General features: G+C 42.8%; 1 protein-coding gene across 1 annotated transcript in view; it reads right to left on the minus strand.

Annotated features, from left to right (window-relative positions):
* Positions 1-15,047, minus strand: part of LOC124802456 (cholinesterase 1-like) — a 354,377-nt gene that overhangs the window by 35,622 nt on the left and 303,708 nt on the right. Inside the window, exons 7-9 of the mRNA XM_047263241.1 lie at positions 10,956-11,142; positions 4,427-4,510; positions 4,243-4,337 (exon numbers count right to left, since the gene is read on the minus strand). Of these exons, the coding sequence (XP_047119197.1) occupies positions 4,243-4,337; positions 4,427-4,510; positions 10,956-11,142 (366 nt within the window). The remainder of the gene's footprint in view (positions 1-4,242; positions 4,338-4,426; positions 4,511-10,955; positions 11,143-15,047) is intronic.

A 15,047-nucleotide genomic window follows, 5' to 3' on the forward strand; every position in this document is an offset into this window, starting at 1 on the left:
AATTATTTTAATAAAATTCTAAAATCTGTTAGATCCTTGTGATGTGATGTTTTTAAAGTTAAAATGCATCATTTATTGCTGCAACACTAATCTACAGAGTAATAGAACTTTCTGACGTAATACAGAAGTTGGTTTTTACAATATTGATAAGGAAGTTGGTATTAAATTTTAAGATTTTTCCTGTAAAGAGATCCTTCTATTTAGTTGTTCATTTAATACCTAAACCTATACAGCTGTAAGGGATCATTGGTTGATGAAAAATCTTGAACCCTGTATCCAGACTCAGGTTATGAGTTGGACGGTGCTTCTATGAGTCATCCAGCCTGCAGAGATATGGCTCTCGTACAAGCTTAGCAGAGCCCTCTGTTTTGTGATTAAAATTCTGTGTTCCGCAGAGCTCAAGCAGAGAAGAGTCAAACGGAACGAAACTGTTAAAGGAAATGCCAGAAAGTCTCGTCAACGTCAAAGCGTGCAATACCTATACACGAGTTCAAACGGACCAGTCGAACTCTTTACGTAAAATCGGTTTGTTGTACTGACATATTTCGGCTCGCAGGGCATGTTACTAAAACAGTGATGGAAATGTGGAGGCAGTGGGTAGAAGAGGGTCATACACAGAAAAAAAAAAATGGTATTGGACCACGCAATGTGAGCGCACACGAGATTACTGCACCTCTGTCACAGTTTTGATGGAATCTAGAGAACTGAAGAGCTTGTGTACGTTTGCTACTATTCGGTCGAGTAGCTCCCCAATTGACATCACGAGGCAACAGCGCATGGCAGCCTGGAGGGTCACCCATCCAAGAGCCCGCAATGCCCGAGATCTGACGGGAACCGGTGTATCCACTGCAGTAAGGCCATTGCCCACAGCAACAAACACGTGTCTTATTTTTACTATTTGATATAGTATGTAGACTAAAACAATATCTGATTTCTCTGTTCATGAAGAGCATCTGTTCCTCGCTCCTGTATCGACTAAAGAACCACGTGGCGTGCAAGGAAGTTACAACACCTGTCATCTCACGTGTCAGTAAAATGACTTGGTCCTTGAAAGTTTTGCATTTTTACCGGCAGTGTGGACCTCAACATGTTGTTCTTAATGAGAAACAATCGTCAGATATAGTAAGGATAATTTTTGTGAGTACTACAGCACCGTTACTTTTTACATATAAATGAACTACTGAGTAATGTCGAAGAGTCCTTGAGGGTGTTCGTGGACGATGATGCTGTCTAAATATTGCAACGCTAGAAGACTAGCCAAATATAGGAAGACCTGCAGAGGATCGGCCATTGCTGCAGAGACTGTCACTTGACCCTGGACGTAAATAAATGTAAGAAATTTCGCGTAAACAAGCGAAGCAATTCGTTACTGTTGATTACCCTATTGGTGATAAATCGCTGGAAACGTAACGATCATAAAATACCAAGGAGTAAACGTCCAGAGCGACCTACAGTGGGATCGCTACATAAAACTAGTTGCAAAAGTGGATGCTAGTCCTAGATTCATTGGAACAGTCTTGAGGGAACGTAATTCATCGGGGGAAAAACTGACTTCAAAACAAATTTAAGAGAAATTTGTTGCGTCCTCCCAAAGAAAACCTCCATTTGTTTAGGATTTGGAAGAGCTGCTTGGAACATACAAGGCAGATTTTAGCCTCAACAAACTTCACGTACAGCTCAAAATGCTGTAAACCATTACGACCGATCTACAATTGTGTAACATGTCATTTATTGGAAGAAAACTTATTGCTGAACTCGGACGGATTAAAAAACTGTTTGAAGACATTATTTGCGTCATCGTCCCAAGTATGACATTTACAGTATCCCCAGTGTCCACAGAAGCGTCATTAGGCATCTTTCGAGGACTTATAACTTGCTTAATTCAGATCAACAGCGACACAGTCGAGACCCGGCCATCCACTCATCGAAAAATAACGTCAGGAACGTTGTGAAAGAATTTGTTTCCTAAACTGTGGAAAGAAAAACTAAGGTTGGAAAATTGTACATAACAGTTTTCAGGCCTATAAAGAAATAAAATAAATGTCTTCTTCTTTTTGAAAGAAATGATGTTTATTTTTTTATCAAAGAACAGTGTTTCTAAAACAGCAGTAATATAATAATAATAATGATAATCAGAGGTAATACTATGGCGAATTGATATTCCAATGCAGAGTAAATCTGACGTCTATTTCATATGTGGTCTCACAGCAAAAGATAACTAATGTTCCCCAAGATTTATGACGATTTTTTCTTGAAAAATGTAGTTACCAAATAGGTTATATTGCTGAAACATATACAGGAGGCGGACAAAAATAGGGAGCCACTAAAAGCACTGCACATTACATGGCTAGTACGGTTTGGGGAGCCTGTTGATATACAAAACATCTAACACGCGTCTACAAATGGACAAATAAAGGTCCTGTGTTGTTTTTCAAGAGAATCGTATACCATTCTTCCTGTAAAACAGCGGCAATTTCAGGTTACGGTGCTGGAAGTGGACAGCGATGACGCACCCTTCTCTCCAAAGCACACCAAAAAGGCTCAATAACACTGAGGTATCGTGACTGTGGTGGCTAGAGGAAGTGCTACAGATCATCCTTATGCACACAAAACCAGTCCTCAACGAAGCGAGCTATGTGAACAGGAGCCCTGTCGTCTTGAACACTGCATCACCATTGAAGAAGAAACATTGTAGCGTGGGATGGACTTGATCAGCCAAAATGGTCAAATAATCCTTGAAAGTAATGCGATCTTGCACAGTAACCACGGCACGCATGGAATACCAAATTATGGTCGCCCAAATCATCATCCAACACACGCCATGATTCACTCCTGGTACGTAAAATTGTCCAGGAGTTGGAAACAGTGTGAAACAAGACTCACCCACCGAGCGAAGGGGCGCAGTGGTTAGCACACTGGACCCGCATTCGGGAAGACGACGGTTTAAACCTGCCTCCGGCCATCCTGATTTAGGTTTGCTGTAGTTTCCCCAAATCACTTCAGGCGAATGCCAGGATGATTCCTTTGAAAGGACACGGCTGACTTCCTTCCTCACCCTTGTTCCCTAGCCCGATGGGACCAATGACCTCGCCAGCCGGATGTGTCCGAGCGCATGTAGGCACTACAGTCTGGAACGGGGCGACCGCTACGGTCGCAGGTTCGAATCCTGCCTGGGGCATGTATGTGTGTGACGTCCTTAGGTTAGTTACGTTTAAATAGTTCTACGCTCTAGGGGACTGAAGTCCCATAGTGCTCAGAGCCATTTGAACCATTTTTGAACCAATGACCTCGCTGGTTGGTCCCTTCCCCCAAATCAACCAACCAACCAGGACTAGTCCGACCAAATGACTTTCTTCCATTGCCCCATAGTCCAGGTTTTCTGGCTTCGGCATCACGTTTTCCTATTAAAGGCATTTGCATCACTTATGAGTGCCTTTGGAATTCCAAATCGTACTCCAATTGCCTGCTTATGGAGCTCCCTTCATGTTGCTTTGGTGCTGACAATGTTCTCGAGGGCGACGTACAGTCCTACAGTGACGTCGTCAGTTGTCGTTCTTTTATTTTTCGTAGCAATCCTCTTCAACGATCGTCTCTCACGATCACTCAGCTCACATTTTCGCCAACGTCGTGACTTACCGGATGATGTTTTTCTGCTTTTCCTGTATGCAGTATAATCTTCGACATGGTGCCTCTCGAAACACTGAACTAGTCGTCTACCTTGGTCACGGAAGTACCCACCATATGGGCACCAACAATCTGCCCACGTTCGAATTCACTCAGCTCCGACATAACGCGCCCACAACGACACAGAATACTGTTCTGACCACGACTGACACTAGCAATGTGTTGAGGAGATTTCACAGGTGTTATTCGTTGCAATATAAAACTGCGCAACCCGCAGGCTTGTCTAGCAACTGCATTTATGTTCAAGCATGCATATGTCGCGGTGTTTCCATATTTTGTTCCAACTCCTGTCCGTCTAATTCATATTAGACGATATCAATTGACAGGGCTGCTTACTCCCTCTAAAGAAATAGTACACTACTTTATGGATGCCTGGATAAATGGGAGTTTAAATGTCTGTAATTTTGAATGGTATGGCTGTGAATTTGGACGAAATGTCCATTTACGATTAGACAGAAATTATGGATAGCCGCAAAAACAGTTACGCCTGCTGTGCTGGTGGACATTCTTAGTGCGTGCAAAGCACGACAGAAGTATCTTGACAAGCTCTGTACTCACGTCCGTCAGGGCGATGAATATGTCCTCGGTCCTGTTATATCCATTCAAGTACTTCTCGTACAGGGCGTCCGCGATCACCGGGTCGTACTCAGTTTCTGCATCAGAAAAGTGTGCTGCATATCATTGTTACACATCGTGCTAGCAACGCGTTCGTCTCGCTGTCCGAGACTTGTAGTGGACTTACTCAGGCTCTCCATTAGGAAGGACTGCATCCGGTATAGCCGCTCTCTCTCCGTCACATTTGAGTTCATCCATACGTGAAGGCCATCTGAAAGGGAAAAAAATGCTTTTATCATGCAGTGCAGATACTACATTCGTACAAAAAGAAAATATTGCACTGAACAGAAGTGAAGTTGTCTACTTTGTGATGCTTATTAGACTTTGAGAGACTTTTGTCTCAAATCCTGATTGGTATCGGTATTTCACAGAGGAGAAAACAGAATTCTTACAAAAGATTTTTGTGAACTAAATGGAGGACATAACAAATGCACTAGGTGTTTCGTGTACAGACAGTCCCTAAGTGAACAATGAAACAGCAGAAGAGAGATCCAGTGCAGCAGTCATCAAACTTCTTTGCTCACGAGCCTCGTAGTTCCATTACAATACATTCCAATACAAGTGGATCCATTGTGGGATGCAACTTCGGGACACTTGTGCACCGATCTTATTACTAACTGCAAACCTAAATAAATAACAATGTTACGAGCCGCCTACAGACTAGTTATTCTCAATGGCGCGATAAGTTGGCCGACTGCCCCCAAGAAATGATCGTTAAAACTCGGCATCTTCAGGAACACTTCGTGTCGACTGTTCTCTGTTTCACAGTTGTGCCACCTTCAGCGACTCCACGTTGTGCTACTGTACTGCTTGACGAAGTGCTGTTGTGTTGTCAGTGTGACCGGATGAGTAACTGATCAATAGCAGTAACTGTGCATTTATTTAAATGCGTTATGCAATCTGAAACACTATCGCAAACATTATGAATTTCATTTTTCTTCTACACATCGTGTTGTGTAACACTAGTCTTAATTTAATTTTATATTCCTTGCTACAAACATGTCTCGAATTTGAACATGTCCCTCTCTATACTGCGCAATCATGTATTCATCTTTCTTCGGTTTGAAATTTATACCACAGCTCTTGGATGGTACGAGTCGCGCACGCCCGTGAGTTGTCAGCACTGGAAGACGAACAGCAAAACATTAGCCCGCTCACACCTTCTAACTACGCAGTAGCTGCGCTACTTACCTAGCAAAACATTAGCCCGCTCACACCTTCTAACTACGCAGTAGCTGCGCTCGCTACTCCCTTTGTCTCTGAGGTAAGCTGGTAACTTTACTTTCCTAATAGCCGAATTCAAGAACGGCAGTTAAAATTATGCACGTGTTAAAATATTATGGAGTATTTATTTGTTACTGAGCAGGAAAACTACACTTAAGAATATCTTAACATTGGTTGACATTTTTGAATTCGGCTGTTAGCTGCTAGATTCAAATCTCTATAAAATACGACTGATAACCGCAAGCCTCACCAATACTTGATTCGGGCTGCAGTTTGATGACCACCGTTCTAATGGATGAAAGTTTCGGCAGGGTCTTATCAGCAAAGAACACTCTGTAATCCCTCCAGAGTTAATGACAGTAATCTTACAGTTTTTTAAATATATAAATCAAGGTTGAGATTTTTACACTCTGTATGCAGTAATATAGTATAGTGAGCCCACCTTGTTTGAGCTTCTATAGCTACGAGACCTGGTCGAGCAAACGCTTTAGTTAACCAGTACTTCCCTGAATCTACTGACGACAAGAACAAATGAGAACCTCGGTTAGTGATACAATAATTCCATCACTGGTCAATGGAACACCCAGTTGGGTGTGTGTGACCTGGTGAATTCCCGGAGAAAGGCTTTTAGCTGAGTGGAGACCTTATTGACAATGGTGTGAAGTAATGTTCATGTTTTTGCTTTTTTGTACTCGTAATGTTGTCAGAATGCACGCAGGTGCTTAGAAAAAGATTTTAGCCATACGAGGTTTTTTGGCGCGCATTGGCGCAAAACACTGTTTTTTTTTTATACCTAAACTTATTTTGGAGGGATCTCTACTATCAACAGTGCACCATTATCGTGAAAAACTCGTTAACTAAGCATGATTATGTGTTGAAATAACGTTTTCCTCTTTTGTCCCTTTTTGTATATCACCGTACATGCTGTGTTTCTGCATACAGTGTGGCACCTTTAACATTAGCGCCTTGTCTAATTGCAGATTGCTATTGCTGTCTATTTTTTTAATTTTTCGGGGAAACTGTGAATTTTGACTGTAAAGGGATGCTTAGGCGACTGTAAAGAGAAGATGATTTGTCAGCTCTTTTATAATGGGTGTGTTGTTACTGTGAACCGTGTCATCATTTATTACTTTTGGAATTCGACTGATGCCTTTTATATATACCAATTTTCGGCTAATCATTTCCACTATCTATCTGTTTCAATTGTGTTTCGATGGTGGGCCTGGTTCATTACATATTCTGTGAAACTGGAATATGAATGTCACTCCTTAGTGCTCTCGTGTCACCTGTGTACCTGCTTATGAAAAACTTACATTTTTGACATGTTTGTCCCACCTAGTGAGAGTGGTTTGTTCCTGCATTGCTAAATTTGTCTGCGATTCTATTGTTAGCCCTTGGACTTGCACATGTTGTCTGCTCTTGAGGCTAAGGTAAGCTTTCAGGGGCATTTTGTTTAATCTGTCAAGTAGGAGTGTAAAGGTAGATTATTTATAACGAGATCCATGTGTAGTGAACGACTGTTGTATTGTCTATGAGTTTCCTGTAGACGAAAAACTCAGATTAATTATTTTTCTTCGTTTTCCATGAAATTCGCATTCTTACCATTTCCTTTACAGTATAAAGTATATCTTTCGTTGAGGCATGTCTTCTAGCGGTTCTGTATTTCACATAAGAGACAAATTATCTCATTAACAGACTGGTACAAGTACGTTATTTTGTGTTACATTGGATTCACACTGTTGTTAGATATTTTGTTGTCAATTTGCTCCAGAAAAATTCTGGCACAGCTCCTATTAATGTAAGGTACCTCAGGGAAGCAGTGATTGCTCTGGGCTTGCTCATCTGAGTCTGCTAATACCAGGACGCGTTAGAGATAAGAAGTGTAATTAGAAATCAGATGTAGTTTTAACTTAATAGCATATAAAAATTTGTAAGGCATATTCCAAGTAGATCAGCAACGTACACGATCTGAACTGTTCTCATCAAATACACCGAGCGAGGTGGCGCAGTGGTTAGCACGCTGGACTCGCATTCGGTTCAGTCCCGCGTCCGGCCATATTGGTTTAGGTTTTCCCCGATTTTCCTAAATCGCTTCAGGCAAATGCCGGGATAGTTCGTTTGATAGGGCACTACCGTCTTCCTTCCCCATCCTTCCCTAATCCGATGAGACCGATGGCCTCACTGTTTGGTCTCCTCCCACAAAACAACCCCCTCACCAAATACACTGGGGTGAAAAACTTAAGAACTAAAGTAAGTTTCGCATTCTGTGTCACTACCACGTAACACAGATCGACGGAATTTGCCCCGTACTTAGAAACAAGTGCTATAGTGTAGTACAGAAGGTAACAGAAAGAAATACGCAATGAGACGAAGAGAAACGACACTCTGATTCAAAGACAATAATTACACTGAAGTCATTGCGATTTATGATGATCCCTGGACATTACAAACGGCAGAACGTGGTTGTTAATGCGATGTGTGATCAGAGCGGGCATGCTCTGAAATGTGCTCGCATGCTGGCCACAGAGTCGGTTAGGAGTTCTTGCGGTAGGGCGTTCCATAGCCCCAGCGCGGTTGACAACTGGTGGAAGGTATCCCCTCGTTCCAAGATCTCCTTGATATGCGCTGTTCGATGTCTCATATTGTCATAAAAAAAATGAAATCAGGGCTAAATGCACCCCTGAAATGGAAATGAGCGTACGGCATTGTGGGCTGGGAGTCCCCCATTCGGGGAAGTTCGGCCGCCGAGGGCAAGTACTTATTGCATTTGACGCCACATTGGGCGACTCGCGCATCGGAGATGGGGATGAAATGATGATGAGGACAACACAACACCCAGTCCCTGAGTGGAGAAAAACTCCTGCCCCAACTGGGAATCGAACCCGGGTCCCTTGGTGTGGCATTCTACAGCGCTGACCACTCAGCAAACGGGGCCGGACAAAATGCACCACTTAAAAAACGCACACAGGAAAGGGGTACACAGTACCATTGACCGGCGAGTGTATCGAATTCAGAGATTTGGTGGTAGGTACGTCCATGCAACACTTTGCCTTCCCACGCCATAACACCTGGAACACCGAAACGATCGCCTTCGATATTGTTCCTGGGTGCAATACGTACCCTCAGCTGGCGAGGGGTGAGCACAGGTAATGAACCCAGGAACACTGTCGAACCTGACAGTTTTTGTGGTGCAGGTATTGTGGTGTAGGGAGACTTCATATTCACGATCTTGACAAGTTGTAACGGGACATTCTCCTAGCATTACGTTTCCTCAACAGTAGTTGAGGTTGTCGATACCAGTATTATTTTCTTTCGAATTTTGCACAGGTCAGTATTATCCCAGTTACTTTTCTGAAAACTTTCATGTAATTTTATACACAGTATGTACTTCAGGACAATATTATGGAAATGGAAGAGGATGTAGATGAAGACGAAATGGGAGATAAGATACTGCGTGAAGAGTTTGACAGAGCACTGAAAGACCTGAGTCGAAACAAGGCCCCGGGAGAAGACAACATTCCATTAGAACTACTGATGGCCTCGGGAGAGCCAGTCATGACAAAACTCTACCGTCTGGTGAGCACGATGTATGAGACAGGCGAAATACCCTCAGACTTCAAGAAGAATATAATAATTCCAATCCCAAAGAAAGCAGGTGTTGACAGATGTGAAAATTACCGAACTATCAGTTTAATAAGTCACAGCTGCAAAATACTAACGCGAATTCTTTACAGACGAATGGAAAAACTGGTAGAAGCCGACCTCGGGGAAGATCAGTTTGGATTCCGTAGAAACGTTGGAACACGTGAGGCAATACTAACCTTACGACTTATCTTAGAAGAAAGATTAAGAAAAGGCAAACCTACGTTTCTAGCATTTGTAGACTTAGAGAAAGCTTTTGACAATGTTCACTGGAATACTCTCTTTCAAATTCTGAAGGTGGCAGGGGTAAAATACAGGGAGCGAAAGGCTATTTACAATTTGTACAGAAACCAGATGGCAGTTATAAGAGTCGAGGGGTATGAGAGGGAAGCAGTGGTTGGGAAAGGAGTGAGACAGGGTTGTAGCCTCTCCCCGATGTTATTCAATCTGTATGTTGAGCAAGCAGTAAAGGAAACAAAAGAAAAATTCGGAGTAGGTATTAAAATTCATGGAGAAGAAGTAAAAACTTTGAGGTTCGCCGATGACATTGTAATTCTGCCAGAGACAGCAAAGGACTTGGAAGAGCAGTTGAACGGAATGGACAGAAAGGAGGATATAAGATGAACATCAACAAAAGCAAAACGAGGATAATGGAATGTAGTCTAATTAAGTCGGGTGATGCCGAGGGAATTAGATTAGGGAAAGAGACACTTAAAGTAGTAAAGTAGTTTTGCTATTTAGGGAGTAAAATAACTGATGATGGTAGAAGTAGAGAGGATATAAAACGTAGACTGGCAATGGCAAGGAAAGCGTTTCTCAAGAAGAGCAATTTGTTAACATCGAGTATAGATTTAAGTGTCAGGAAGTCGTTTCTGAAAGTATTTGTATGGAGTGTAGCCATGTATGGAAGTGAAACATGGACGATAACTAGTTTGGACAAGAAGAGAATAGAAGCTTTCGAAATGTGGTGCTACAGAAGAATGCTGAAGATAAGGTGGGTAGATCACGTAACTAATGAGGAGGTATTGAATAGGATTGGGGAGAAGAGAAGTTTGTGGCACAACTTGACTAGAAGAAGGGATCGGTTGGTGACGATTCCCGTAAGAGTTCGGGCAACCTGTGCGCATTCGCACAGACGAAGGTCAGTGGCCTGGTAGACTTTAACTATACATGAAGATAGTAACTGTTCTCGAAAGAACAGATACCATTGATGGCCGTGCAGCTTCTCTAGAATAAATGATAATTAATTGAAACCTTCAGCTGCCGACAGGTGTTGTTGATATACCTCGATGGGGACAGTTGAAAATATGTGCCCCGGCGGGAACTCGAACCCGGGATCTCCTGCTTACATGGCAGACGCTCTGTGTGCTCGGTGGCTCAGATGAACAGCTAGCACGGTAGCTCAGCGTGTTCGGTCAGAGAGCTGGTTGGCCTCTGTAATAAAAAACTGAGTCGAAAGATCAACAAACGAACTTTAACGGATGTCATGCGACGTCCGCAACGAACAAACACAACGATCAACAATGAACAAACATGAAAAAAAAAGATGGATAGAGCGTCTGCCATGTAAGCAGGAGATTCCGGGTTCGAGTCCCGGTCGGGGCGCACATTTCAACTGTCCCAATCGAGGTACATCAACAACACCTGTCGGCAGCTGAGGGTTTCAATTAATTATCATACATTTTAATTAATTTTGTGTACACCCACTCACAGTCCACATACATATAAAGATCTTTTTTTTTTTAAGCAGAAAAGTTACAAGCGGCAGCAGTGAATCAGAGGTGACGTACGGCCCACGAAGAAGTGTCCGTCGTGCTTGGTGACGCCGACCATCATGGGCCGCCCTCGGTAGGCGCTCCAGGGCGCGCACAGCTCCCGCGGCGAGGCTGGCAGCACGGCGGGGGAGCGCAGCCGCCTGTCCTGCACCACCGGCGTCACGCCCACCAGCGTGTCCACGTCGTTGTCCCAGAACGACATCTGTGGAAACAGCAGGCGAGCACGAGGCCCGCGTGTTTATCAGCGAATCACACAAGCACCGGCGCGGTGTTTAGGGTCTACAGGTCACTGGGCTGAACCTGTGGTACGGGCCCCGCCAGGGGAAATCACACTGATGAGATAAAACATGATGACCAACTCGTTAATAGCTTGTTTGTCCGTCTATGGAACGAAATACATCACCCTGCGTACCAGGGATCCGACAAGTTGTTGGTTTGTGGAGGTATTGAGGCGTAGCGCCGTATAACGATCCTCCCTTGGAGGCGGTTAAGTGGGAGATGTGTCTCAGAGCCGGATAGTGACAGATGGTGACGCGAGACTGGACGAGCACGTAGTTTATGTATCAGCCGATAGAGGACAATATTGGATAGGGGGACTGTGATTTTAGTTTCGATTGTGCCCACTAGAGTGCACTAAAGTAATTGAATGTTTTTCATAAACTGTTCTAGTATTGTATTATATCTCTTTTTATGTATGTAAAATGTTGTAAATGTGTTTTAGCAGTATGAATGATACGTGAGTGTGGTTTAAGGTTAATATGGAGATAATTGTTTAACGAGTTATGTAGTAGGGTATAGTGTGGGAACATTTCGAAGAAGTATGGATATAGACAAAGGGAATTTTTGTAGAATAGATTTGTAAAGTAAGTTTATGGTAAAGGGAAAGTTAATTCAGGTATAAATAACAACATTAAATAACTTTATGCATAAGCAAAACTTCAGCATATTGGATAATAACATCGGTAAAAAGTGGAGTCGTGAGGTTTACTATTTTGCGATTGGTTATGGATGAAAAGCGCGGACTGACGCGGGAGAGTGTTGTTTTGCTATTGGCTGTTGAGTAAACTGACCAATGGTAAAGCAATATTCTTCGCGCGCCTTTCTCCGCTGGTAGAGAAGACTTAGAGTATTCTAAGGAGGGGTCGAAGGCTATCCATGAAAAAGATCGGACGTGTGCAGTAGTAGTTCCGATGGAAATGATAAGTTGCCGGATATAGCTGTGTTTCAAACATCAAAAGTGTTGGAAAGTGACGGCATAATTATTCCGATGTGTGTGTAGAAATTTCGGAATATTTAAGTGAACTTTGTGACGCGATAAGACATATATTCCGCGTGGCGTATTGAGCAGGTCGGTGGCTAAAAACTGTGACTGCATTAGGTACCGACAGACTTAATATTTGGCGAGCATTATCAATCAAAAACAATCAGTATTTTTGTAGCTATTACGTTTTCGGGAAATGCAATACCATAAACTTGCTAACGTGAGTGAAACGGATTCTGGTCATACTTAAAGCACACCAGTGGCAAGACGCAATCAATAGCTTCACTACGCGATAACAACGGTGAAGTCACTGATGACAGTACCACAAAAGCAGAGTTATTAAACACGCTTTTCCGAAACTCCTTCACCAAAGAAGACGAAGTAAATATTCCTGAATTCCAATCAAGAACAACTGCCAAGATGAGAAAAATAGAAGTAGATATCCTCGGCGAAGCAAAGCAGCTTAAATCACTTAATAAATGCAAGGCCTCCTGTCCAGATTGTATACCAGTCAGGTTCTTTTCAGAGTGTGGTGATACAATAACTCCATATTTAGCAATTATATTCCACCGCTCGCTCACAGAAAAATCCGCACCCAAAGACTGGAAAATTGCTCAAGTCACACCAGTACTCAAAAAGGGAGTAGGAGTGATCCGCTGAATTACAGGTCCATATCACTAACGTTGATTTGCAGTAGGGTTTTGGAACATATACTGTGTTCGAACGTTATGGATTACATCGAAGAAAACGATTTACTGACACACAGCACGGATTCAGAGAATATCGTTCTTGAGGAACACAAAAAAATGGCTCTGAGCACTAGGGGACTTAACATCGGAGGTCATCAGTCCCCTATAACTTAGAACTACTTAAACCTAACTAACCTAAGGACATCACATACATTCATGCCCGAGGCAGGATTCGAACCTGCGACCGTAGCGGTCGCTCAGTTCCAGACTGAAACGCCTAGAACCGCTCGGCCACTTCGGCCGGCTGAGGAACACAACTAGCTCTTTATAATCATGAAGTAATGAGTGCTATCGACGGTGGATGTCAAATTGACTCCATATTTTTAGATTTTCGGAACGCTTTCGACATCGTTCCCCACAAGCGTCTTCTAACCAAACTGTGTGCCTATGAAAAATCACCTCAGTTGTGAGACTGGATTCGTGATTTCCTGTCAGAAAGGTCACAGTTCGTAGTAATAGACGGAAAGTCATCGAGTAAAACAGAAGTAATATCCGGCGTTCCCCAAGGAAGTGTTGTAGGGCCTCTATTGTTCCTGAACTATATTAACGATATAGGAGACAATGTTAGTAGCCGTCTTAGATTGTTTACAGATGATGCTATCATTTACCGACTTGTAAAGTCATCAGATGACCAAAATGAATTGCAAACTGATTTAGATATCTGTATGGTGCGAAAAGTGGCAATTGACCCTGAATAAAGAAAAGTGTGAAGTTATTCACATGAGTACTACACCTACATCTACATCTACATCCACACTCCGCAAGCCACCTGACAGTGCGTGGCGGAGGGTACCTTGAGTACCTCTATCGGTTCTCCCTTCTATTCCAGTCATGTATTGTTCGTGGAAAGAAAGATTGTCGGTATGCCTCAGTGTGGGCTCTAATCTCTCTGATTTTATCCTCATGGTCTCTTTGCGAGATATACGTAGGAGGGAGCAATATACTGCTTGACTCCTCAGTGAAGGTATGTTCTCGAAACTTCAACAAAAGCCCGTACCGAGGTACTGAGCGTCTCTCCTACAGAGTCTTTCACTGGAGTTTACCTATCATCTCCGTAACGCTTTTGCGATTACTAAATGATCCTGTAACGAAGCGCGCTGCTCTCCGTTGGATCTTCTCTATCTCTTCTATCAACCCTACCTGGTACGGATCCCACACCGGTGAGCAGTATTCAAGCAGTGGGCGAACAAGTGTACTGTAACCTACTTCCTTTGTTTTCGGCTTGCATTTCCTTAGGATTCTTCCAATGTTATCTCAGTTTGGCATCTGCTTTACCGACGATTAATTTTATATGGTCATTCCATTTTAAATCACTCCTAATGCGTACTCCCAGATAATTTATGGAATTAACTGCTTCCAGTTGTTGACTTGCTGTATTGTTGCTAAATGATAAAAGGGTCTTTCTTTCTATGTATTCACAGCACATTAACTTGTCTACATTGAGATTCAATTGCCATTCCCTGCACCATGCGTCAGTTCGTTGCAGATCCTCCTGCATTTCAGTACAATTTTCGATTGTTACAACCTCTCCATATAATACAGTATCATTCGCAAAAAGCCTCAATGAACTTCCGATGTTATCCACAAGATCATTTATGTATATTGTGAATAGCAACGGTCCTACGACACTCCCCTGCGGCACACCTGAAAACACTCTTACTTCGGAAGACTTCTCTCCATTGAGAATGACATGCTGCGTTCTGTTATCTAGGAACTCTTCAATCCAATCACACAATTGGTCTGATAGTCCATATGCTCTTACTTTGTTCATTAAACGACTGTGGGGAACTGTATCAAACGCCTTGTGGAAGTCAAGAAACACGGCATCTACCTGTGAACCCGTGTCTATGGCCCTCTGAGTATCATGAACGAATAGCGCGAGCTGGGTTTCAAACGATCGTCTTTTGCAAAACCCATGCAGATTCCTACAGAGTAGATTTCTAGTCTCCAGAAAAGTCATTATACTCGAACACAATACGTGTTCCAAAATTCTACAACTTATCGACGTTAGACATATAGGTCTATAGTTCTGTACATCTGTTCGACGTCCCTTCTTGAAAACGGGGATGACCTGTGCCCTTTTCCAATCTTTTGGAA

This window comes from Schistocerca piceifrons, chromosome 6 (assembly GCF_021461385.2).
Source record: "Schistocerca piceifrons isolate TAMUIC-IGC-003096 chromosome 6, iqSchPice1.1, whole genome shotgun sequence".
Taxonomy (NCBI): domain Eukaryota; kingdom Metazoa; phylum Arthropoda; class Insecta; order Orthoptera; family Acrididae; genus Schistocerca; species Schistocerca piceifrons.